General features: G+C 37.7%; 3 protein-coding genes across 4 annotated transcripts; 2 read left to right on the forward strand and 1 right to left on the reverse strand.

Moving 5' to 3' along the window:
- Window positions 1-1,205: 1,205 nt before the first annotated feature.
- LOC143615477 (uncharacterized) lies at window positions 1,206-2,271 on the forward strand. 2 transcript variants are annotated; one of them, XM_077088596.1, is made up of 4 exons: window positions 1,206-1,286; window positions 1,401-1,480; window positions 1,679-1,805; window positions 1,894-2,271. In XM_077088596.1, the coding sequence occupies exons 1-4, from the start codon at window positions 1,284-1,286 to the stop codon at window positions 2,149-2,151; spliced, it is 468 nt and encodes a 155-aa protein (XP_076944711.1). In that variant the 5' UTR covers window positions 1,206-1,283; the 3' UTR covers window positions 2,152-2,271. The 2 variants fall into 2 exon arrangements, with proteins under 2 accessions (XP_076944711.1, XP_076944714.1); XM_077088599.1 differs by lacking the exon at window positions 1,206-1,286 and having other exon boundaries at window positions 1,436-1,480; window positions 1,883-2,271.
- Window positions 2,272-8,637: 6,366 nt separating this feature from the next.
- On the forward strand, window positions 8,638-18,622 carry LOC143616319 (silicon efflux transporter LSI2-like). The gene is made up of 3 exons (XM_077089187.1): window positions 8,638-9,819; window positions 9,946-10,135; window positions 18,271-18,622. Exons 1-3 carry the CDS (start codon window positions 8,692-8,694, stop codon window positions 18,534-18,536), a joined length of 1,584 nt encoding a protein of 527 aa, XP_076945302.1. The 5' UTR covers window positions 8,638-8,691; the 3' UTR covers window positions 18,537-18,622.
- Window positions 18,623-19,264: 642 nt separating this feature from the next.
- Window positions 19,265-22,399, reverse strand: LOC143616330 (short-chain dehydrogenase TIC 32, chloroplastic-like). Its single transcript, XM_077089195.1, has 8 exons — window positions 22,283-22,399; window positions 20,676-20,907; window positions 20,451-20,530; window positions 20,205-20,358; window positions 20,047-20,125; window positions 19,840-19,936; window positions 19,701-19,747; window positions 19,265-19,474 (listed from the first exon to the last, which is right to left on the reverse strand). The coding sequence occupies exons 1-8, from the start codon at window positions 22,386-22,388 to the stop codon at window positions 19,316-19,318; spliced, it is 954 nt and encodes a 317-aa protein (XP_076945310.1). The 5' UTR covers window positions 22,389-22,399; the 3' UTR covers window positions 19,265-19,315.
- Window positions 22,400-25,523: the final 3,124 nt, after the last annotated feature.

Here is a 25,523-nt window from a genome sequence, read left to right on the forward strand (position 1 = left end):
GATACAAACGAGTGACTCCATTTTGTATTCGAATCATCGAAGTATTTGAAACCCTAGCTCTGGAATAGTTAAATACTAAGGTAGGTGATCTTCATCATGATTGATTCTTAGCTACTACACGCATGTGATTATATTAGATTTCTGTTTGGATTTATGGAACCGATCTTCGATTGACAAATTGCTAGGGTTTCATGTCTATTCGTTGTTCTTTATTAGTATATTGATATATATCCTTTCCCGTTGAATTGCGATTATTATGTTCTAAATCATCTAAATCTGAGTGTTAATTGTGTTACTTTACAGTTAATTTGTCTAAATCAGAGTGTTTGTGTGATTATTGTCCTATTAAATTTGTTGATGTCTTGGATTCATTCAAATTCAAAGTTTAATCTAAAAGCGAATGCCAGATCGAAGCAGCGTATGTTTTAGAAGTTGTAAACTTGATTTTAATGGCTTAGAAATAAATTAGGTGGTGTTTGTTTTTCTAAAAATGGTTAACGCTGGCTTTTTTGTCTGTGCCGCGCAGACATTGCCATATGCGGACTTTTGTTTTTTTCGAAGACGCTTCGTTAAAAAACGACTTCGCGAACTCTTCTAGGTGTAGACTTGGCCCATCCACTTCTAAGATCTTCTAGGTCCGTAGAGGGTTAAACACCACCATCTACCAACACTCAATTCAAGTTAATCCTTAGATCACTGATTAGAGAGTAGTCAGTGACTAGTCGCGAATTAATACCGATTTTTCCAACACTGCGAAATACTCATATTTGTTTTGTTGTGAAACAGACATCTTGGATGGTTCACATGAACATTTCTTTATTCTTTTTAAGGCTTCTCATGTATTGCTTAAATAAGAAACAATTTAAAAGTGTAGGTTTCGAATGGTTTAGTTATGTTACACATTGATCTCTATCTTCTCTAGCCGAATTTGAAATGCTACATAGTAATGTAGGTAAGCTTGTGTGGTCATTCTAAGGCCTACAATCTTTAACTCTAAATCAACATTTTGTTTGTATCTTTGTTCGTTTAATTTACAATTAACCAAGTCAATTTGTTTGTAAAGTTGAGTCGTTTCATATGTAATTATACAAGGAACAGCTAGAAGGAATAACTTACTGGCTGATATTTAAACCAGTATGCAGTTTCATCTTTAAAGTATATAATATTCATCCTTTTGTACTTTAAATCTCTAATCATGTGTGCATGCTTTCTGGACTGATTTGCAGGCTTTAAAAGTCTTTTGCAAGTGGAGTTAATTTTGTCAACAAGATCATTTCCTGTAGATGGTAGGATCAAACTACAAAATCTACTAGCATTTTCAAGTAATTCTATATTGTTGCTTTAATTGATCACATGCATATTCAATCTTCATAACACAGATATGTTATTAATTAATGCAGGACAAAGATAATGATGTCATTTTAGATGAAAAAAGTGAAAGCCGGCTTTATGTGGGCAACCTTGATATGAGAATAACCGAGTAAGTACATACATAGCGTTTTGCACTTAAACTGTTAATCAATGGGTTAATTTAGCTTCTTTTTTCTTATATATATATATATATATATCTTATTCGGGCAAGTTAATTCTATTTTTCATGCATACAAGTATGCAATCTCCTTAATCATTTTATATAAGGATTCATATTACTAATATTCCAAATGTTAAAAATCCACAGAGCTGCTTTGATAAAGATGTTTTCTTCATTTGGAAAGATTGTGTGTGAGGATTATCTTTGGCATACGCGTGGCCCAAAACGTGGCGAGCCACGTGGCTATGCGTTTGTACAGTTTAGCACAAAGGAGGTTAGTACACGCTTCTAAGTTATTTTTATCTTTATCTATATTTTTTTTAACAAAATTCTGATTTATTTAGTTTAAAGTGAGTATGCAGGAAGCTAAACTGGCTAAGGAGAAGATGCAAGGTAAGCTGGCATGTGGGCGCCCTTTGGATGTGCGGTATGCTAGAGATAAGTATTTGGTTGAAACGGAGGGTAAAGTTGGGAAATCAAGTGGTGAGTCAAGTAAGTCAAACAGGTTGGGTAATGGGTCGGGTCAAACGAGCCGAAATGCCAAAATAGCTGCGATAAAGAACAAACTGAAGGCCATGGAAGAAGAGGATCATGATAGGAAGAGGCAGAAACAGAGTTAGAACTAGAAGTGTAAGCATTTTACGTGTTGTGATTTTAGTGGAAAACCTGTATTTTCGAGTGGTTATGTTATTGTTTGTGCTAGTTATAGAAGAGGGGTGGCCCTTTTTTTGGGTTACGTACGTGCGGTTAAATAACTGTCTTATACGGTAAAAAGTAATAAATATGGTTATTTATGCGCTTCTGGTATATCATTATTGAAATTTATTTCTTGATTGAGCGGCTAAATTATTTTGTTATGTATTAAAATATTTATGCACCAAAAAGAACACTTGATGTTTATTAACTTTTATTTGAACCATGTCTGATTGGCTTTAACTAAAAATTTTAACCTTCATTAGTGAAAAGAACAAATTGTGCAAGGATTCTTGAACAAAAAACGGTTTTTGATATTTTTAAAGATAAACAACCATTGAAAATTTGTACAAACGAAAAGGAGGAAAAATGCAATTTACTCTTATTATTAAAAGTATTAAAAAATGAAGTATTGTAATAATAATTATGTTACACTTTATAAGTGAAGTGATTATTATTACTCTATTTGTATTTAATTAAATAGTAATTACGAAAATACGTGTTTCAGTTCACTTGGTATGTTTTGTACAATAATTTTGTTTGTTTGTAAGTTAATCTTACATGTGTACTGAACTAAATTTTCAACTCCAATTTTCAAAGACAAAAGACATGTGAAGAGAGCACTCATGAAGGCGAAAGGTGGGTCCACACATCTTTTTGTATTGCAAATATTCATTTTGATCTTGATTATTAATCTTGAATAATGCCCGAATCCGATACAATTTATTATTTTAAAAGAAAAAAACAACAGTTCTGATACCGACACAGCCTAACTAATATCCCGTGTGATACTTTCATTTGACAGACCATGTTTAGAAAACTACTTATTATTACAAAAATGCATATTTATTAATATCATGTTTGGTAAACCAACAAGCCTTGTCTCAACTCTCCACCTCTTTTGTTCTGTATCATGCATGAATCCACACCATATAATCTCACCCCTAGAAACAACCTGCAATTCTATTGAAGCAACCTCGTATCTGCCATTCGCTGCTGTATGATCATTCAGTGTCACGTTGATTCACGAGCTCAAATCGCTTGATTTGAGTCGACTATTGTTTGGTGAGTTCTTATAATTTTCCAATTCATTCTTTATGTTCTTCATTGCATGCATGCATCCACCCATATATGATCAATATTTTCTACTTAGAGTTGCTTGATTATTGGCTTCGATCAACTTTGTTTCATATATATATTTTTGTTCGAGTTCTCCTTTTGATGCGACATGCATACGTGACTCGTGTGTAAATGAGTCAAGTCAAAGCTATTCGAAATTGGCTCACTGAAAACATGATCCTAACCGATTTAAACAAGTTTGAGTCTGAACTCTAGCTTATTGTAACACCCCAACCTGGAATTGACTGACGTGTCATAACGTACGAAGGTATGCAGAGACAGAAGACATAATTCCACTAGTTAGTAATCTTTATAAGCATCCTAAAATTTTATTTCACTCTCTCCATACCGCCCAAAGTAACCTGTGAACCTGAGAGGGGAAAAAATTTACGGGATGAGTCGAATGCCCAGTACGGATAAAAGGCTCAAATAACCATGCAATAAATAAAAACAAATATAGCAAGATAAAGAGATAAAATAACATAAATGATACGATACAAAGTATGCAAGCCAATAAAATAAATCGTATCATACGGATGATACCCATGAGCCGAAAACATATAACATACCAGTGGGATTACATAGTCCTGCAGAATTATGCACCCAAAATAGTGCGATGGGGTGTTGGCATACACTCAGCCATCCACGATCATACCATACATATCCATACAACCTATGATCGATCCATACGCCTCCTAATAGCTGTGGGCCACACTTGCCCTTAAGAGATGCCGTGAACTAATCTCTCCGTCACGGAAGGAGCACACAACATCGATGCCACAATGTTGTGCCTGTGGGACACTCCACAGGAAGCGTAGAACTCAGGGTACCAGAGTACAACAAATTCCAGTAATGCGATTAGAGTAGAAATGATAACAACAAATATATGTTTACAGTATAATAAGTCCAGCAAATGCAGGTAACACGCTCAAAGTACAAACAATATCAACAAATTATCTATACAGTGTAATAAGTAACGGAACATGCGATATTGAGTACAAACTTAAAAATTATTCGCATGCGTACGATATCAATCTATATTTTGAGTTCGAAGCAAAATAAATTAGATCCGATTTATATTCCAAAGACGTTTAGGAGTTCCAAAAGAACGTGAAACATCAATAGGGTTTAAACAATCGAGCACGATAATAACAAGGGGAGTGGTAAGAATCCGTACCTTTATTTTAGTGTTGTGTTGATTTACAAAGGTGCGATATTCGCTTAGGTGTGTTTGTAACAACCTACATAGTAGTTATAATCTGAATGAGAATTTATTATAAAATTTCGTTCAATTAGAAAAACATTTGAATCAATGTCTAGTGAAAATTTTACTAAATTTAGTATTGTTATTAAGAATACATTTAGTTTAAATTTAACTATATTGTTTGTTATCTTTTGAATTCATTTAGTTTAACGACCAAATGCAATTTGCTTATTATTTGAACCACATATTTGTTTTATGTTTATAAATATAAGATATCGAGCTTAAAATGTCCTTGTTTGGAAAAGAATATCTATGGATCTATTTATTTGTTAAAACATGAGTATGTAATTAATATAATGTATGAGACTATGGATTGACAAATGAATCTGGTTAAGTGTGTTATGAGAAGGAATATATGCTTTAAACAAAACCATTAGAGAAGTCATACAGGAAAAAAGGTGTTAAGGGACTCATGTGTCGTCTGCATCCTTATTATTATTATTATTATAAAACTTTTCAAATGGTTACTTGTTATTTTTGAGCTGTCGGCTACAAAACCCAACTATGCATAACGTTGAGTTGTCGGCTACAAAACAACTACACATAACGTATTTAACATATATGATTAGCTTTAGGGGTTCGGTTATAGGTTACTCGGTAGCAAGCGGCGTAAAAAAAACTAGTTGTTTCCGGAAAACGACTTGCAGCGATGGTTGAAGGCTGTTACGGAGCTACTAGTGGTTCGAGGCGGCGGCACGTAGCGAAGATGACTAATGGCGAAGTTGGTTTCGGGTTGCAATGTTGTCTCTCCATGTCGAAGATCTCGTTTCTTGCCGGAAATGGAAAGCAAACTAAGTAGAGAGAAATAGATGTGACGGACAATAAGACGCGATTGTAACCAGATTGGCTCTTGATTTATAGCCGGTAGATTCTGATTGAAGTTGTCTGGCTTCTGTGGGCGGCGGGGTTCACGCGGCGTGCAGGTGGCTTACGGGCGGCGGTACTGCAGCTCCTGTGTCCTCTTGCCTGTGCATGTGATGTACAATATATATTATAAAATTATTTCTTACTTTTAATCGGTTGATATTTTTAAATTTTTATTTAATTATTATTTGTTTTTTTTTCTTTTTCATTTTTTTTGTTTCACAATTAACCGACAAATAAGGTGATATTTCTTATTTAATTACCAATGCAGATACAATATGACTTTCATTGTTGTTTTATTATATGAATGAATACATACGTAACATTGTCTATTTGTTTATTTTATTTATTTATTTTTGTAATCAACATTTTATATCTATTTTACGTTTATATATGTTTTATTATATTAATATTAGTTTCATATTATATATTTTATTCAGCATGTTTTTCGGATATTCACTTATATTGAAGCTCGTTCAATAAACGAGTTGGAACCTGAGCTTCATACACCGACTTTGACTATAATTTTATTTCATATATTAAAGTATTAAACACATATGGAGAAAATTAGCGTATAAATGAAATTAACGTGTTAATTGTGAGAATCAAATAGAGTTATTATATAATTATATAATTACTCTACTTGATTCTTATAATTAGCACGTTAATTTCATTTATATTTGATCCCAACCTAAGCACATAGTTAGATGATGTTTATCACTATATATATATATATAATATAAATAGCCAAGTAATATATATGATATTAAAATTGAATATGTAATCATATTATTATTAGTACTATATAACAATTACAATTGTTGTTGGTGCCGCAAAGGCACTGATTGCGCCACATCAAAATTTGTTTTTTTTTATTCAATGTTTTACTTTTAATGTGATATCTAACATAGTCGAAATCAACTGAATTTGCGTCAACTTATTGCTTCAACGCTTGAAATCAACAATGCTCGGGTTTTACCCACTGATCATTGCAACACCCGAGACCGACAATGCTCGGGTTTCACCAACGTTCGGGCTTTACTCATCGAATGAACACCATTTTAAATATTTTATACTTTTATATGTTAATCTATATATATTTTAAATCGACGAATTTATATTTTGGGTTTTAACACTTAGGTTTTACCAACGTTGTTTCTATTGTACCATAATGAGCGTAACTGAAACCAAAGAAATTCGTATCGACTAACGATATGACATACGGACCAACAATGCTCAGGTTTTACCGACTCACTGCTGCAAGCCTAGGCATTACCAATGCTCAGTTTTACCGATCAAATAAACGTTGTTCTAAATATTTTATTTGTTTATATGTTAGCACTATTATCATTATATGTATAAAATATAAGTTTGGTGAAACAAAGATATGATTGGGCCAAGTGGTGGCCCTCCATTAGGCCACTTCACTTTTTTTTAGTTCCGGTATCGTAACAAACGTTAACTTTGTTTTTGTTTTAATTTCAGTGCCATATCGAACGTGGCAATACTGAGCGAACTTGCGTAGACTCACTGCGTTTTGTTTTAGTTTCGGTACTGTAACAAACTAACAAAAAACGACCGAATGCCAATTTTGTTTTTCTATATTTTTGACTTAGTTTTGGTTACGTAACGAACTTGACAGAAACCGACCGAATTTGTGTAGGCTCGCTTCCTTAACGCCCCGAGATCAACAATGCTCGGGTTTTACCAACCCGTCCATCGTAACGCGCCGTGAAAAATATACTAGTTTATATACATATAGGGGCGAGATCTAGATCTAATTGAAAACTATAGCATAATAATCATTTTAATGTTAGCATAAACACTCAAATGATTTTTAAACTATGTTATTTATTTATTTATTTATTTATTTGTATTTGATCCTAATACTATAAATATATAGCTAGAAGTGTATATAAATAGACTAATTAATAAATTACTGAATAATTAAACGGTCCGAGCACAAGCTTAAAATACTATCTAAAAGTCGACTTGGAAATCTGCAAATAGAAAATCTAAACTAACCAAGCTTTTAAGTGATTGGTATGGCCGTATGGGATTGATTCTTGAATTGGTAGATTCTTTATTTGCTCTTTTTTGAACTTTTTGCCACTTTTGCGTCGAGATACTATTTTATTTTGACCCTAAGATTCATATTCATAATATTTTATGATGCCAATGGCCAAGTATAGTAACAATATTCTTTTGACAAAAATAAGATTAATAATACAAAACCTAAATTTTTATGAAATTTACAAAACCTACAACTTTCTATAAAATTTACTAATATAAAATTTACTAAACGTATCGACTCAACGATTTGTTTAATTTAACGAGTCCACCCGCTAACTAGCATTTGGCCCACGCATTTTTTACATCTCACCAATTCACTTAATGCACGCTTGCTATTTGATTGCTACCTCAACTCATTTAGCAAATATAGATAAATAGTGTTGGGCCTTTCTTAGTCTTTTGTGGCTAGAAGCATGGACCGACTAGGAGACTTAATTGCTTGGTGTGCAAGTTAATCAATAAACATTAATAGTTAATTACTTTGTGGATAATTATTTTAGAATTCTAATGAGTTATGATAGGATACGTGTTAGACAATTATTACGAATTTGTTTCAGTGAGTTAAGTCATCTTGAAGTGGCTTACAAGATTTGACGTGTGAAATAGTTGGAGAGCACGTTTTTTTACATTAGTAAAAACAATAATAAATATTATTAAATGTTTTGTGTGGAGTCATATAGTGGTCCACCGTTTTTGTACCTTGTAGATATAAATGCCATGAAAAGCTGTCAATCTGCTTGCCTATCTTTCCCTGTGTACCTCTTATACCCACATACTTCTCTCAACTTATTAATTATATATGCATACATAGATCAATCAACTTCAATTCAATATATGATCTATCCTTAATCTTTCTACATATATCTCCTTCATAATCTTCTTATTTGTTATCAAGGTATCTTTCTTTTTTCTTTTTTTTTTTCAGTTTGAATTTTAATGATGCACTTACTGATTTTGATCATATATTAGTGCCCAATTTTGATAACAAGCTTCTTGCTTTTATAGTCAAGATTATGCCAAATTGAATGTAATCTTTATGCTCTTTCGGTTATCGTAATTAATTCGAGTAGTAATTGCTTCATTTGTTTATATTCAGGGTGTGTTGATCATCAAAAACTGAATTGGCTGTTAAACATTTAGTGCAACCATGGTTCTTGCACCTTCTATCAAAGTAGTTCTTGGCTCTATAGCCTTTGCTATATTTTGGGTCTTGGCGGTTTTTCCAGCCGTCCCATTTATGCCCATTGGACGAACCGCAGGCTCGCTTCTTGGTGGTATGCTAATGGTATTGTTTCAGGTTCTAACACCTGATCAAGCCTTTGAATCCATTGATCTTCCAATTCTTGGTCTTTTGTTTGGAACAATGGTGGTTAGTGTTTATCTTGAACGAGCCGATATGTTTAAGTATTTAGGCAAACTTCTTTCATGGAAAAGCCAAGGATCAAAGGACTTGTTGTGTAGAATCTGCTTAATATCTGCAATCTCGAGTGCTTTTTTCACTAACGACACGTCGTGTGTTGTCTTAACCGAGTTTGTACTTAAAATAGCCCGACAACAAAACCTCCCCCCACATCCGTTTTTACTAGCACTTGCTTCGAGTGCTAATATTGGATCGGCTGCTACACCGATTGGTAACCCTCAGAATCTAGTGATAGCGGTCCAAAGTAAGATCCCGTTTGGGGAATTCTTGTTTGGGATCGCTTGTGCTACTTTGGTGGGAATTTGTGTAAACGCGTTGATATTATTATGCATGTTTTGGAAGCTGTTATCGGTTCAGAAAGATGAAGAAGAGCCCCCGGTTGAAGTAACGCCTGAGGAAGATGTGAATTCACATAGGTTTTCACCTGCTACAATGTCGCATCTTTCGACTCAAAATTCGAATGAAATCATGAGCGTTCATAGCTCGCCGAGTCATGTAAATGGACACATTGATAATAGTATTAATACTCTTAGGAACCGTATAACTTCGGGTGACAATGAGATTCTTAGAGATGAAAATGGCTTGAAAGACGAGGCAGAGAAGAAGGATGAACGGGTTGTTTCAAGGGCTGCTTCGGCGTACGGATTTATGAGTGCGAATTCTGATTTGGGTTTGGAGGAAAATGAAAAGCCTGCTAAATGGAAGATAATACTTTGGAAAATAGGAGTGTATACGATTACGGTGGGGATGTTGGCTTCGTTTCTATTGGGACTTAATATGTCATGGACCGCGATTACAGCTGCATTGGCTCTTGTGATTCTTGATTTCAAGGATGCTCGACCGTGCTTAGAGAAGGTACATTCTTTGTGGGTTTGTTGTCTAACGGGCTGAAATGGGTTCGGGTAAAAAGATAACTAACATGTATTTGTGAATTCAATTTTATAACTAACATGCATACAATAATTTCTTTTCATCTCCCAGGTTTCTTATTCACTATTGGTATTCTTTTGTGGAATGTTTGTGACCGTTGAAGGGTTTAACAAAACCGGACTCCCAAGTGCAGTTTGGGACTTTATGGAACCTTATGCGCGAATTGATCGAATAAGTGGTGTAGCAGTTCTTGCAATGGTCATAGTTGTCCTATCAAATCTCGCTTCAAATGTGCCAACAGGTATTCTTTACATTCACTACCAACATTTCCTTTAGGCGTGTTGATAAACCGTTATAAACCGATAAACCAAAGCAAATCTAGGCTTGTAAATGAACCAAACACATGAATGGGGCATGTTTGTGTAAGCTCGTTTAAGGTTAACCGACCAAATGATCAAACACGGAAATTAAAAAAAAACAGGGTTTTCTTTTAAGCAAGCTTGCATCACTAGCCTTCACCCACTTGGGAAAGGACATCCGCATTGAACTCCTCGAAGCACCATCAGTCCCGCACAAGGAAATTTGTGTCATCCAAACCGGTACAGAAACGTGGATGACACCAATAATAAATTACCTTGCAGCAGGAACACTACCAGAGTCAAAAACACAGGCAAGAAAACTACGCTGTAAAGCACTGAATTATCAACTCATCGATGACACCCTTTACAGACGTAACTTTCTTGGCCCACTTTTAAGATGCGTGGACAACCAAGATGCTGACTACCTCTTAAGGGAAGTACACGAAGGCATCTGTGGAGTTCACGCAGGTCCCCGCGCTGTTGTGGCTAAGCTGAACAATGCGGGATACTTTTGGCCGGGGATGCATATGGATGCACTGGCATACACCAGAAAATGCAGGTCTTGCCAGCTTTACGCACCCAACACGCATCGCCCGAAGAATGAACTTGTTCCAGTCACTTCTTCGTGGCCATTTCAGAAGTGGGCCATCGATGTGACAGGCCCATTTCCCACAGCAGCAGGAAATGTTCAGTTCCTAGTGGTAGCCATCGACTACTTCACCAAGTGGATAGAAGCAAAACCTTTAGCCCAAACAACCGCAAAACATATCAAAAAATTTATTTGGGAATTTATTATTTGTCGTTTTGGACTTCCACAGAATTTGGTGAGCGATAATGGCACCAACTTTGCTGACAAGAAGCTACAGCAGTGGCTGAAAGAACTTCAAATCACCCACACCTTTACCTCAGTGGCACACCCGCAAGGTAATGGTGAGGTGGAAAGAGCAAACAAGAGCATCGTCGATGGCATAAAGAAAAGACTCTTGAAACACAGATCCGGCTGGGTGGACGACCTTCCGCACGTCCTTTGGGCAAACAGAACGCTGAAAAAGGCCAGTACGGGGGAAACCCCGTTCAGTCTCACTTATGGCACTGAAGCCATGGTCCCGGTCGAAATTGGTTTACCCTCACCAAGGGTCTTGATCCAGCCAGAAGACAATGATGCGGAAAGACGGTTAGACCTTATGCTAACCGAGGAACGCAGAGACTTAGCCGCAGTGCGTGAAGAGAATTACAAACGACAAATGCAAAAGTACTACAACACGCGGGTAAAACTCTACAACTTCAATGAAGGAGACTACATACTGCGTAACAACGAGGCTTCGAACCAAGAACGCCCAGGAAAGCTGGCCCCGGTCTGGGAAGGGCCATACGTTATCAAGCAAGTTCTGGGAAAGGGCGCATACCGGCTCGAAAGGCTCGATGGCACTCCCATCCCAAGAACATGGAATGGAGCTCAATTACGCAAATGTTATATGTAGATCAATTCCAAACTTGTAAAGAAAAGGCCTAAGAGCCACTTCTAATGGAAATGATTCTCCTTTCACAACGTGTTGATAGCCTTACCTTTAACTTATGAACTTCCCATGTGCCGGTATTCACCGCATCAATGTGTGAAGAAGTAAGTAGTTGCGTGTGGAAGGCGGTAAAACCCGCATAAACACAACGCTAAAAATGTTAAAAAAGATAAGGAAAACCTACACGCAGGTCAGATGTAAGTAAAGTTTAGCCATCCTTGTAAGTGCAAGTGACGGTCTTACCCGCACAATCACGAACAAGGAAGCAAAACTTCAACCTATCATCTACCACGTTCAAAGGTTAACTTATTCTGAACACTTAGAAAATTTCAAAGGAAAAGATGAGGAAAACTTCCACGCAGGTTAAATGTAAGTTTAGCCATCCTACTAAGTGCAAGTGACGGTCCTACCCGCACAATCATGAAAGAGGAAGCAAAATAAACTTATAATTTACCACGTCAAAAAGTTAACTTATCTAAGTACTAAAGAAATTGCTAAGTGTAAACATGCGTAAAATAAACAAAGAAAAGGACAAACACATTCTTTATTTCATCAAAACTCGAATATTACAAACATTGCTGGGTGTATACCCGCATACAAAAGAAATACAAAAGCAAATATCTACGCTAGTGGTGGAAAGGGATCTTCTGGATCATGCTTCAGGACCACTTCCACTTGGACCCGCACCATCAGCAGAGTGTGGCGGTTCAAGGAAAGCTCTAAGGACAGCAAGCCCATCATCAGCAGCAGCAATTTCATTCACCTTCTCCACCACCGGATGCGGGAAGGCAGCATACTGGTTCACTGCTTGGTCGTAAATAGTTTCAGTATCCGCATTATACAAAGGGAAGTTGGAAGGCGGGACGCCTTTCTCAGCAAACCCTAGACCAAGCAGGAAGCCGGTCCGTTCCCCATCCTCATGAGAAGCGTTGAGGGCTGCGCTCATAGCATCGTCGTAAGATGTCTCTGAACAGACCCGATGCACGACCTACAAAAAATGTACAAGTATAAGAAACTTCTATTTTTACAAAGGAAAGCGTGAAGACAAAGCTAAAATACCTGAGGCAACGCTTCTCGAAGAAGCCATTCCTTGGCAACCAGAGCTTGGGTGCAGGCGCGTTCAGCTTCGCTCTTATTAAGATTGGCAAGAAGCACATCCTTTGCAGCGGCCTCTTCAACGCTCTTAAGCTTCCGCTCGGTGTGCGCAAGCACACCCCTCTGGTCCAGGATTTCTTGAAGCTTCTTCGCATCCTCCATAGCCAAGGCATCATGAGCCTGTTGAAGAGCCTCTAATTTGGCTTTAAGTTCTTCATTCTCCAGGCGGAGAGGCTCAGCAACAGCTTCAGCCTTGGTGGCCCTCTCGGTCGCGTTCCTCGCAGTCTCCTTAGCTAGCCGAAGCTATTCGTTAACAGCTTGGGCAGCCTTGGAGCGGGCCTCGAGTCGCGCTTGAACCTCAACCTCGAGGGCCTTGAAGGCCTTCTCCTTCTCCGCAGCTACTGCGGTTAGTTTTTGGTTCTCCTCCCGGAGAGCACGCGCCTGAGATACTTCTTTAACGCGAGCTGCTTTCAACTTGTCGTTTTCACGACAAAGCAGCTCGACGCGTGGCTGCATCCGGGCCAGGAGAACCCGAAGCTCGTTGGTTAGCCTACCCTCCTGGTAGCTAACCATGGCTTCCCCCAACGCACCATGGGGAGCAGCGTGGCGAGCCCAGTCCACGCACTCCACAGGTGTGCGAAGGGTTGTTCCTCGGCGAATGTTCCATCTTGGAACATACACTTCATTGGAATCCGACACTGCAAAAGAAACAAAGCAGTTAGGAAAAGATGATAAAAAATGCATAAAGGCCAAAAGAACCCTACGCACCTGTAGGGTCGATCACAGGCCGATAGCCACCGAACCCATCACCTGAACCTAAGGGAAATCCATCCAAAAGGTCAGGCAGATGGGAAGGTAACAAAGATCGGCGAGAAGCCCCGCGCGTACCTGAAGGTTCGGCCGTTGAGGCCGATGGCGGAGGCGGCATGGTTTCCGCCGCAGTCGATGGCGGAGGCATGGTGTCCGCCGCGGTCGCCGCCGCGGAGGCATCAACAGTAACCGCCGGCTCGGTGAAGGATGCTGTAAAAATCGCACTCACCGCCGGCGGTGACGTCATCTCGGCTGGAACAGTCGGCTCAAAGGAGTGAGCAACTGGACCAGCGGAAGCAGGCGCAGGTGCCTGGGTCGACGCCTCAGGTAGGCTGACCGAGCCTACCGTCATTGGCGGAGAGGTACTCCTCTGCGCTCCACCCTGGAATGCGTCAACATCCACGCCTGCACAAAGAAGACAAGTGTATTAGCAATAAATTTATGAAGTATGATAAATCTACAAAGATAAGGATGTTTGTACTTACGGGTTTTCTTGAGCCTGAACGTACGGACGGGCGGAGACGAACCCGATGGAGCCGGTCTCTTGATGCCGGTAACCGTCGTCGTCGTTAGTCCTCCGGAGGTAACAGTCGTAGCCTCCGGAGCAGTGGTCTTCTCACCACCAGGGTTCCCCGCCACCTCTTCACTATCTGACTCGGTGTCAGATAGAATCACTGGATCGGCTGTGGAGGCCGCCTTCTCCTTCCCTTTCCCACCGGCAGCCCTCTTCTTCCGCACCAACGAAGGACCATCTGCGGATTCCTCAGAAGAAGACGGGATGTCAGGAATTCCAACAGCGGGTACAGCATTGAGGGGTTGAGGATGGAATAACGCCTTACCTGGCCGCCGGTGGCTCAGGATCTCGTGGCCTAAGGGGTAGACCTCCACGAACCGATCCGCCATTTGTTCCAGGATGGGCAACTCGTTCTCGTCTAGAGCACGAGTACCCATCCGCGCGGGACCGTCAGCTTCCCTCGGGTACAGGAGCGACTCCAAGTCGTTCCCCTCTGAAAGAAAATAAACAGTTAGAAGATAAACTCGTATAAGCAAAAAGAAACGGAGCATACCGTAAGGGATAGAGTTCGAACCGTATTCGAGGACGATCGGAACCTTTTGCGCGTCAGCCTCTTTCCACACTCGGCTCATCCCCAACATCACCATCCCGGACTCCGGAAACCGGAAAACCGGAGATTGGACCCGGGATATCTTCGAGAACCATTCCGCCTCCTGGTAGTTGGTGGCGTGAAGGCTCGGAATTGCTTGGCCATTTTTAAACTTCATGGCAAGGGGGACGGCGCGAGCGGATATGTAGAAGAACTCCCGCTTCCACGAACGGAGACTGTGCTCGGTGGCACAAATCTTTAAACCCTTGATACGGGTTGTCAGGGTATACCACCCCTGGATGCACCTCCAAGTGTAGAAGGTCATCAGGCGGTCAACATGGGGCTCGAGGCCCAAAATCCGGCACACCCACTCGAAATGGCGAATCTTGGCGATCGCCATGGGGTGCAACTCGGTCAGATGAACACCGTGCCTCTCGAGGACACGGTAAACAAACTTTGTCAATGGGAACCTAAGATTCCCATAGACAAAGAATGCTGCATAAACCCCGATCTTGCCTCTGGGGGCATCGTACACGGTCTGATGGGGTTCAGGAAACTCAGGCTTGAGAGGATCGAGCATGAACTTCCTAACAACATACCGGTACTGATCGCCGGGCAGAGCACACTGGCACTCGCCAGCAGTACTCCTGTCATCGGTGGTAGACTCGAGATCATGTGAAGACATCTTGCAGAAAGAAAGCGATTTCGGGAAAATGCTTGCCTGAAAAGGGGAGTATTTGCCGGAAATCGCTAAGAAGAAGAAGAGAAGGGTGAAGGTGTGAATTACAAAGGACCCTCTCCCCCTTTATATACTAATCGCAATTAATGCGGTGAATTTAATGCGGAGGAGAGAGAAATCGAGGGTGCAATGAAACTATGACGCGTGGCAAAAAGCAAGCTGGCAACAGCTGTCAAAAGGACGCGTGCCAGTAATTTCGCGGCCACGCGCCCGAAAAATCGCGCCCACGCGCCTGAAAAAGCGTCTGGAATGACCATGTACTGTCACGTCACCATAACTTCCTGCACGTCCTGACACAGTCAGAAGAAACCGTCGCACGACGTTTCAGATGTTTGGACTGTTCCTATCTTTCCACCAACTCTTCGAATTTCGAAATTCAAAATTCAAAAAGATTCAAAAGTAAGCGGGAAAGTACTTACCTTGGCAACCAAGTAACCATAAGCCGGGTGCGGGTACAGTGTTAAGGCAAAACCCTTCACATACCTAGCACCCGCAGGGAATTGAAGCCAAGAATACCTTGGCAACCAAGTAACCATAAGCAGGGTGCGGGTACAGTGTTAAGGCAAAACCCTTCACATACCTAGCACCCGCAGGGAATTGAAGCCAAGAGTACCTTGGAAGTAAAGTAACCGTAAGACGAGCGCGGGTAGTGTTAAGGCAAAACCCTTCACATACCTAGCGCCCCGTAGGGAATTGAAACCAAGAAGGATCTTCTGGGCAATGCTTGCGGATAGAGGAATAACATCCCCGCATAACGGGAACGTCGAGAATTATATTGTTTGAAACTCCGTGATGGAATTGGTGGTCTTAGCATAATTGATCACTATGTTGAAAACCACCAGAACCCCATGGAGACTATATACAAGTAAGACTCAACGCTCCTGACTTGCGAGAAGGTTACATACCTACCCGCATCATACCCAAAGATCAAGCAAAAAAAAAATCGGGAATTTTTGCAAGTGACATTAGGAAACCCGCGGGAAGAATCCCCACGGAGAACCTTAAAACTAAAAACCCTTTTCAAAACCCCTTGCTTAAAGTCCAAAAGTTCACCTCACCTTATTAAACATTCATGAGAAGAACATTGGACTGGGGGGACTTGAAGAGGTAGGTCCCAGCAGAGCCCAGTTGGTCCCGCAAGACTCACCTTGAACAGGGACGTCTGCGCAAAGGCCATCTGCTCCCGCAGGACCCACCATGCTCAGAGAACCTTACGCGCAGTACGCAAGCTGTACACGCAGGGAAAGCCTCCCAATGGTGAAGTACCCCACCTGTTCCCGCAGTTGCGGATACAAGCCATCAGGGAAGGCTACCCGCAGACAGCAGGGCTACACGCACAAGACAATAGATACTTCAGTAGTCACATGAAGGAATGAGCAAGGCGGGAACAATCCCGCCAAAATGAGCCAGTCCGTATGATTCTGAAAGATCTTCTGTACTATACCTACCAAGGTATGGATAGGACAGACAATCTGACCAGAACAGCCCATGAGCCAATCACAGGGTGACAGCTCACCGACAACAGTACGAGGAGGAGCACCCTCTAGTACTGTTTGTCACTATTAGCCGCTGCCTACTCACCAACCCTTACTGCGGGGCGTGCGCAGCATACAGTTGGTGAATAGTGTTACTGTTGGCCGTAACCTATTCACCAACCAGCATGGCCTGCGTATAATCCACAGTAGGTGGGACGTGCATAATCTACAGTTGGTGGAATAGTGCAGCCGACTTTGTCACTGTTGGCCGTAACCTATCCACCAACCAGTATGGCCTGTGCATAGTCCACTGTTGGTAGAACAGGAATACTATTCAGCCGGCTGTACCTTCTAGGAAACCTACCTTCGGCTATAAATACTCCAACATCTTGGAATGGTAAGATCATCTGCTATCCTGTTATCTAGCAATCTCTTAATATACACTTATATTGAGAGCAATCTAGTCTGATTCTCACGCCGGAGGGTGGTCACAAGGAGGAACCCCCCCCCCTTCTCAGTGACGAGCTTACGGTGTTTGTTTTGCAGGTCCCCTGAAGAACAACCGTCTCTGTTGGACCTCATTCTCGTGGGAAACATTACTTAACCCCCAGATTATCTATAATCTGTCCAGGGTTCACTTAGTGTTTCTTCATTTGTGTAAGCTCGTTTAAGGTTAACCGACCAAATGATCAAACACGGAAATTAAAAAAAAACAGGGTTTTCTTTTAAAGGTGCTCATCTGTTTCGATATCGGATATTCGGTTTTTTTGCACACCCCTATTTTGTTGTTCATGTTTGTTTGTTAAGAACAGAGCATGCTCGAGTCCGTTTATTTATAGTATAAACGAATGGTTCACGAACGTAAACAAACGAATGAACATTGGTGAACCAACATAATCGAGTGAATACCAATCAAAAGTAAGCGTGAACATCAATCTGTTGGACCTAAAGAAATTAACAAAGTCGAACTAAATTGTAAGAGGTAATATTTTAATTTCACAAAATTGGACTAAATTGTAATGGGCATGAAGTTTTTAAATGAATATATAAACGAACATAAACAAATAAATGTAAACTAACGAACGTAAGTGAACGAGCATAAATGAACGAACATAAACAAACGTTCAGGAACATAATGAATGAAGGAGCATAATGAATGAACGAGATATGTGCTCATGTTCATCCTTTAACTAATGGAAAAAGAAACTTGTTCATGTTTGTTTGTTTATTCAAACAAGAACTCTCCGCCAAACGGTTCACTGAATGTTTAATTCGTTTACAGTCTAGTTCACATTTGAAAAACAGGGTTTAATGTTTCACTTTTTGTGATGAATTCAGTGTTGTTGCTGGGAGGAAGGGTGGCAGCAGCTGCCGCTGGTTTATCGCCAGAAACAGAAAAGAAAGCATGGTTAATATTGGCTTGGGTGAGCACGGTGGCCGGGAACCTTTCACTGCTAGGGTCAGCAGCCAATCTGATTGTATGTGAACAAGCTCGTCGTGCTCAGAATTTCGGATATAATCTTACATTCTGGGATCATCTCAAATTTGGTGTCCCTTCGACCGTCATAGTTACAGCTATTGGTTTGACACTTATAAGGGCATAGACATACATCAATTATAGAACAATTTTGTTTTGCAAAATGTAAAAACAACTTTGCAATTTTAGTTTTGTAAATTCATTGTTGTGTGATAATGATTTCGATGTACATTTGTCTTAGCTTATTATCTTTTTTATTTTTTATTTTTTTTATAAGTTCTTTTTCGGTTATATTTATAAGGTAGATCAATTATAAAAATAATAATGCTCAAGCCATATATACAGTGCATATCCAAAAATAGATTATTACATGGGGCAAAATATTGGTCGGATCAAAATGAGTCGTTTAAAAAACAAGAAACAATGATAAATAACGAAAAAAGTTAATATAATTAAAAAAGAAATACATTAAATATGATTTAAACAAATTACATAAACATCTTCATTAGTAATATTGGCAAGTTTCATCATTTTAAAAATAAAGGTTTTGTGATTGTGGTTCGCTAAAATGAGTTCAATCGGAGTTTGTTTGAGCACGTACCCCACTTCATGTGTATATGGAGATGCTCATTGCAGTAGACTAAATTATTGCAAGAAAAAAAAATACAAACCTAAATCATTTAATTTATTCTAACAATGGTTCATGTTTTCTAACAATTTCATTTCTGATGTCTGATGTCTGATTCTCTGATGTCTATATTATGTACATTAAAAACGAAACATTAAACTAATTAATTATTTCAAATATATATTCTGGCCAAATGACAGCTATGGCCTATGTGTATATTTGTTCTACATAAAATTATTCATAGTCTGGTTGCTAAAATCAACAATTTGGACCATGCTTTACTTGATTAAATTCATGCTAAAATCCCACAATCTCTTGGCCAAACCAATGTCTTTAGCTAGTTTCGTTGTTTTCGCCAAGTTACTATCTGAAAAATACGCACCACTTACACCTTTCACTTGCGGGTGCAGTGCAACATAACATGTCGTAGCAGCCCCCTAAACCAAAAGAGAATATATATATAATTATGGTCTTATGCATTAGGTTAAAATGAAACGGGTCATATGGTTTTAAGCGGTTCGAAAATGATCCCAAGTTTTTCAAAAAATGCTATCAAGTCAATCTTTACATTGTTTAGTTAGTAAACAATTATATGGTTTTATAAAACTCATAGTAAAAAACGGATAAAATCGTTGACCCGTACTAAATTTACACGTTACTAACCTGCTGAACATTTTTTATCAGAAGGCTGGTGAGCTTGCTAACAAAACCTGCATTTAAACATAACAGCAACATTACACAATATTTATAAGGTAATATAGTTATCTTTTCCCTTTTTCTGGTAAATATTCAATAGCATTACCTTCAGCAAAGCTGGGAGGATTAAAAACATGGCGAAACAAGTTTGTTGAGATTACCCCGGGATGAAGAGAATTTGCAGTTATTTCTGCTCCTTCTTCCTGTTCAAGTAACAAATAACCTCACTTTAAGCATATGATAACATGTAACACCATATTTCTGTCTTGTAATTGTAATAGTATTGTAATTTATGAAAATGAAAAAGTTATACCTTTAGATGCCTTGTAAGCTCATTAGCATGCAGAATGTTGGCTAACTTTGATTGACCATATGCTTGATATTTACTATACCTGTACAACAAAACAAAGCAAGTTAAAGTGAAATTGTGATGAATCAATCTTAAAGTGAGGTTCCTTTTACAAAAATTACTTTTTTTCATCGTTAATTTTATCAAACCGAATTCCTTCAGGATAAGTAATCCTATGCGCCTCTGATGACACATTGACTATTCTTCCTTCTTTCTTACTTTTACGTGCCGTTTTCTTCATATTGTCAAGCAAAAGATGTGTTAGAAGAAAGTGACCTGCAAATGTTATGGTTTTCGCAAATTTAAAACAAGTTAACATAGTGCACAAAAATGATTTAAAAACCAAAGAAAACACACATGAAACATACCTAGATGATTGGTGGCAAACTGTAGTTCTATATTATCTTTAGAGAGCATGAATGGAGTCATCATTATACCTGCATTGTTTCTTAACAAAACCAACATGGAAACAAAAACAGAGTTTAGTGATCACAATAAAGGTTGTAATGTATAAACCATGCTAAAATCAGAACAAATTTAAAGTTAACTTTGCAATCAAAATCATATGACTGCTTATTTGATTTAAATCTTACATTAACAAGTTCAATGATCGACCACTTGAATTAAAATCAGAGGCGAATTTCCTAACAGATGCCATGGAACTAAGATCCAATTCCATGGCATCGACTTTAGCTGTTGGGATTTCATTGACAATTGCTTCTTGAACCTGTTTACCCGCAGCCGTATTCCTAACTCCCATCACCACATGGGCCCCACGCAGGGCTAGCACTCGTGCTGTTTCACGTCCAATGCCGCTTGATCCTCCTGTTAACAGGGATGCTCAGCATTAAAACAAAAACTCAAAATGCTATTCGAATTGAATACAGATTCCATATTCGAATTCAGTTTTTTAATATTTTAATTCTATTTGAATTCAGTAATCCAATTTCGAATTGAATACGAATTTGTGATTTTCAATTCGATTGAAAATTCTAATTCAAATTATGCATTTTATTTTTATTTTATATACACACATGCAACTAATGACCAACCCAAGAAACAATTACCCTAAAACATAAAATGCGTAAAATTCTAAATCCCTAATCTAGTAATTGGTTTTAGGTTTCTGCATTAGATTCCTAGTTCATTTAGTCTGTCACTTTGTTTAACGGTTTGTTATTTGATTTTGATTTCTAGAGCAGTTTGTCAACTAGGGGTGTTCAGTGTTCGACTCAAACTCGAAATTTGATTCCACCATTCTGATTCATGTTCAGTAGTCAAATTCGAATCCAATCTCAAAATTTCAAATCAAATTCGAATTCAGTAATCGAATTTCGAATCAAATTCGTGTCCAGCTTCAAATTTTGAATAATTTGGTTTGATTAATTTGAGCATTCGAAATTTGATATCAGCAGGTTGTGCAATTTCTTTGGCCCCTAAAACCCAAAACTTTATTTTTAGTAGAATCTGATTTGTTATCCAAAAGGGGGTCGCGGACTTGTTGAGTCAAACAGTTATATTCTTTTTGAATCAAAGTTAGGTGATTTGATGCCAATAAAAAAAAATTGATTCGTTGAACACTCCTAAATTGTTAAATGTGCTCAAAAGAAGAATACCATAGCTTTTGATTTTCAAAGTAAGCCTAACACTTTCAAAATAAATGCAAATCTGTCAACTATAGTCGTTGATCCAGTTAACTAATCTAGTGATCAGTGGGTTCGTATAGATTATCACCGTACTCAGTAAGTCCCACCAATAGCATAGCTATGACAGGGTCTAGGAAGGGTAAGATGTAGACAGCCTTACCTCTACCCCATAGGAACAGGTAGGCTACTTCCGGTGAGATCCCTGGCTCGATAGCAGTTTTGCATCAAGCATTGGACATAAGGCACATAACACTCAACAATCGGGGCACTGGCTGATTAGTGCATGCACCCTTGTCTTTCGGCTATCAACCATCGGTACACCGGCTGATTAGTGCATGTAAGCCATCGGTGATTCGGTGGCTCGGTGCACCTGCTGATTGGTGCATGTACCATTGTCTTTAGTGCGATTTCACTTTTGCTCCTCCAGGGCACACATATATACATCATATAGATCATGTATTCAATCCAATCCAATCCAACTGTGTCGGATTTGTATGGCGTTGAATGAATTCCTTTTTGCGCACTGATTTGAAAAGTGATGGAGAAAGTGGAACCTGTAACAATGGCGGTGAGTCCAGAGGCGTCAATTCCATCGGTAACCTGCTCGGCGGTTGAATGCTTAGAGAATCCAGAAGCTCCTGGTCTTCCAAACAGCCACATAGCTAGTATCGATTGATTTGTTAGCAGCAATGATGAAATGAAATGACTAATTTATGGATCAAGAGTGTAAGTGTCGAGTGACTGGAAAGATTATATATTAATTTAATATGATGGAGTAGCAAAACAAAAGGTGTGTCAGTAATGTGGCCACCTCGACCCCATACATAATACATATCAATCACTGAAGCCGTGTTCCGGTTGCTCACGGATATGCTGACTTGACTTGTAAAATTGTCATGATACATGACACAACTTCCACATACACTAGCTTTTATCCCCATGTTATTGGAGTTGTTCTACATGTGTGTCGTCCGGTATTAATTTATATTTTTTTTTAGATTTTAATTATATTTATCATAAAAAAGTTAATAATATACTTAGGGTTTGATAATTAAATAATTTCCCAAATAAACGAGATATTATGACCCGTTTAAAAACTATCTAGGTTTGGTGGGATCCATGATCCACTTATTGTTTTTATTATAAAATTGTTTCTTAATTACAAATAATATTTAAAAAAAATCAAATATTAATTTTCACTATATCCCTGTTTTATAGGATTTTCAGATCCAATATTTGATGAGATTAATTTTTATTTGAGAGAACTTCGATTTTGGTCATTTGTGGTTTCTTAAAATTATCAATATTGGTCCAATAGTTTATTTTAGTCTTTTATAGCACAATAGTTTCAATTAACTACCAGTTTTAGTCCATCTTATTAACGTTGTCCACCAACTGTTAGTTAATAAAACTTTGAGGGGATTTTTTATATTTTTTTCAAAATAATTTAATCATAAGAATTTATGGGTTTTCTACTAAATATAAGTTTTATAGTTTTTGTTATTTTTTAGTATTATGGTTTCTTATATTTGTTTGTATATAAATATCAATATTTTTATTTTTAAAAATAATATTTTTTTTCGACGCTTTTATGCAAGTGTATATTTATTTATTTATATTTAAATACTTATATTTTTTTTACTTTTTATAGTTGTAATAGTATGTCGATTTTAAAAACAATGTATTTAGTTTTATTTTGAGCTACGATTTTAATTATAAACTTTTACTAAGTACGAATGACTCTGAAAATCAGTGTTCCTTTTTTTATTTCTCGATGGTAAAAAGAACAAACATTTATTTATATTGATTTTCTTACTATTCAATTGACAGGGGGCTTTTGAAAACCATTTTTTTTATTTTAATTATTGATTTGCATTTAGTAATGGTACATAGTTAACTTAAATTTAGTTTTTTGTAAACTTTGATTAGAAAATAGAGTAGAACGTATTTAGTAAAACCATTAGAATTATAATTGTCATTTAACTAGTAAAGTGTAAATAAAAGATAAACCATCTTCACAAAAACTAAATTAAATTAAGTTAATTATATACCATTATTAAATGAAAACCAAGAAGTCATTCCCATTTTGATAAGCTGGTAAGGTGATTAAGATGCAAAATAATTGTTTCAAACTTTATAGAGTACAAAAATTTAGTTGTTCGAAAAAAAATACGAACCAGGAATTAAAATTAATAAATAGATTTTCAAAAACCCTCCGTCAATTGAAAATTAAAAAAAAAACAATATAAAATAAGCATATTCTTTTTTTACCACCTAGAAATAAAAGCAGAAAAGTTAATCTAAATCATTTGTAGTTAGTAAAAGTGTAGAATTAATATGGAACATAAAATAAATAAATATCTGTTTTTAAAGCTTACATACTATTACGGCTATAAAAAGTAAAAATAAAACTATTTAAATATATATAAATAAATAAATATACAGTTGCATAAAAGCTCTGATTTCAAAAAAAATATTCTTTTAGAAATAAAAAAGTATACATTTATATATAAACAAACATAATAAACCATAATAGTTAGACAATAACAAAAGGTATAAAACTTATATTTGGTAGAAAAAAGAAATATTCAAATGAATTAAAAGTTTGTGAAAAATATAAAAAAGCCCCTCAAAGTTGTATTAACTAATAGTTAGTGGATGACGTTAGTGAGATGGACGAAAACTGATAGTTAATTGAAACTTTTGTACCATAAAAGCCTAAAATAAACTATTGGACCAAAATTGATAATGTTTATAACTAGATGAACCGAAATTGAAGTTCTCTCTTTTTAATTTAATGAGAGGTTATAGCTTGTTTAAGGGCTATCTGAATTTGGTGAGACACATACCCGTGAATTTGGGTAAAATGCATGAGAAACCTCCATTTACAAATAAAGCAATCTTATGGTTTGAGAGGAGTGGGAGCAACCATAGAGCTTTTAAAGATTTTGTTTATATATATTTAAGATTTTTAATAATAGTGAGAGTTCCTATTTGTATCCTTATGATGTCTTAGCCTCTCAAAGTAAAAAATGACACGAATTGTGGTTTGTTGGTGAGTTTGTTGGTGAGTCCTTTTGATTCCCTCTGTTTGTTAACGGCGTTTATTTAAGGGGCAATATCAACTTTTCACCGTGTATAAAAACTCTCAACAGTTTGCATCCTTCCCTCACCACACCCCAATCAGTTTGTATCCCTCATCTATGCATCACTCGCCACAAGTGCCGCCACCATCCACCACGCTCGTCACCCTTTACTCTTAACTATAAGGGTATGTTTGGCAAAACTAGTTGGTAGCTGTAGCTGGAAGCTGGTGGTTGGTGGCTTGAACTGGTAGCTGTAGCTTTTTAGATATATTTAGATGTTTGGTAGATTAGCTGGAGCTTTTAATAAAATGTATAAAATGACCAAATTGGGCATAACTAGAAAAATAATATTAAATGTACCTATTTTGAAATTAAATAATTAAAATACCAAAAACTTGTAACTTTTTCTAAACACTACTAGTAGGAGCTTCAAGCTTTAAGCTTTTTTTCATGTTCAACTAAACAAAGCTTTTAATTGAGTATGAGCTTTTTCTTAAAAGCTTGAAGCTTTAAGCCCCTAAAAGCTCCTTGCAAAACATGCCCTTAAGTGTCAAGTAAATTAAAATACATAACGTGTTGATGAAATTATGGTCAGATTGTGAAGGGGCAGCTAAGTTGTAACATACGAGTTAAATTACAAGAGTATGGACTTACGTTATACAGTTTATTTTTTATTTTTTGTAATTTTAAATGGTTGGCAATTGACATG

The sequence above is a fragment of the Bidens hawaiensis genome, unplaced genomic scaffold (assembly GCF_021521415.1).
Source record: "Bidens hawaiensis isolate Kalapana, Puna unplaced genomic scaffold, B.hawaiensis_p1.1 tig00002306_1, whole genome shotgun sequence".
NCBI lineage: Eukaryota > Viridiplantae > Streptophyta > Magnoliopsida > Asterales > Asteraceae > Bidens > Bidens hawaiensis.

Excerpts from the sequence above, each read along its gene's own strand:
- LOC143615477 (XM_077088596.1), top strand. Across the intron at positions 1,481-1,678 it reads CTTGATATGAGAATAACCGA|AGCTGCTTTGATAAAGATGT; the intron begins GTAAGTACATAC and ends AAAAATCCACAG. Across the intron at positions 1,806-1,893 it reads TACAGTTTAGCACAAAGGAG|GAAGCTAAACTGGCTAAGGA; the intron begins GTTAGTACACGC and ends GTGAGTATGCAG.
- LOC143616319 (XM_077089187.1), top strand. The coding sequence starts at position 8,692 with ATGGTTCTTGCACCTTCTATCAAAGTAGTTCTTGGCTCTATAGCCTTT. Across the intron at positions 9,820-9,945 it reads CTCGACCGTGCTTAGAGAAG|GTTTCTTATTCACTATTGGT; the intron begins GTACATTCTTTG and ends TTCATCTCCCAG. Across the intron at positions 10,136-18,270 it reads CGCTTCAAATGTGCCAACAG|TGTTGTTGCTGGGAGGAAGG; the intron begins GTATTCTTTACA and ends TGATGAATTCAG.
- LOC143616330 (XM_077089195.1), bottom strand. The coding sequence starts at position 22,388 with ATGTGGCTGTTTGGAAGACCAGGAGCTTCTGGATTCTCTAAGCATTCA. Across the intron at positions 20,531-20,675 it reads CGATCATTGAACTTGTTAAT|AAACAATGCAGGTATAATGA; the intron begins GTAAGATTTAAA and ends GGTTTTGTTAAG. Across the intron at positions 20,126-20,204 it reads AAAATTAACGATGAAAAAAA|GTATAGTAAATATCAAGCAT; the intron begins GTAATTTTTGTA and ends TTTGTTGTACAG.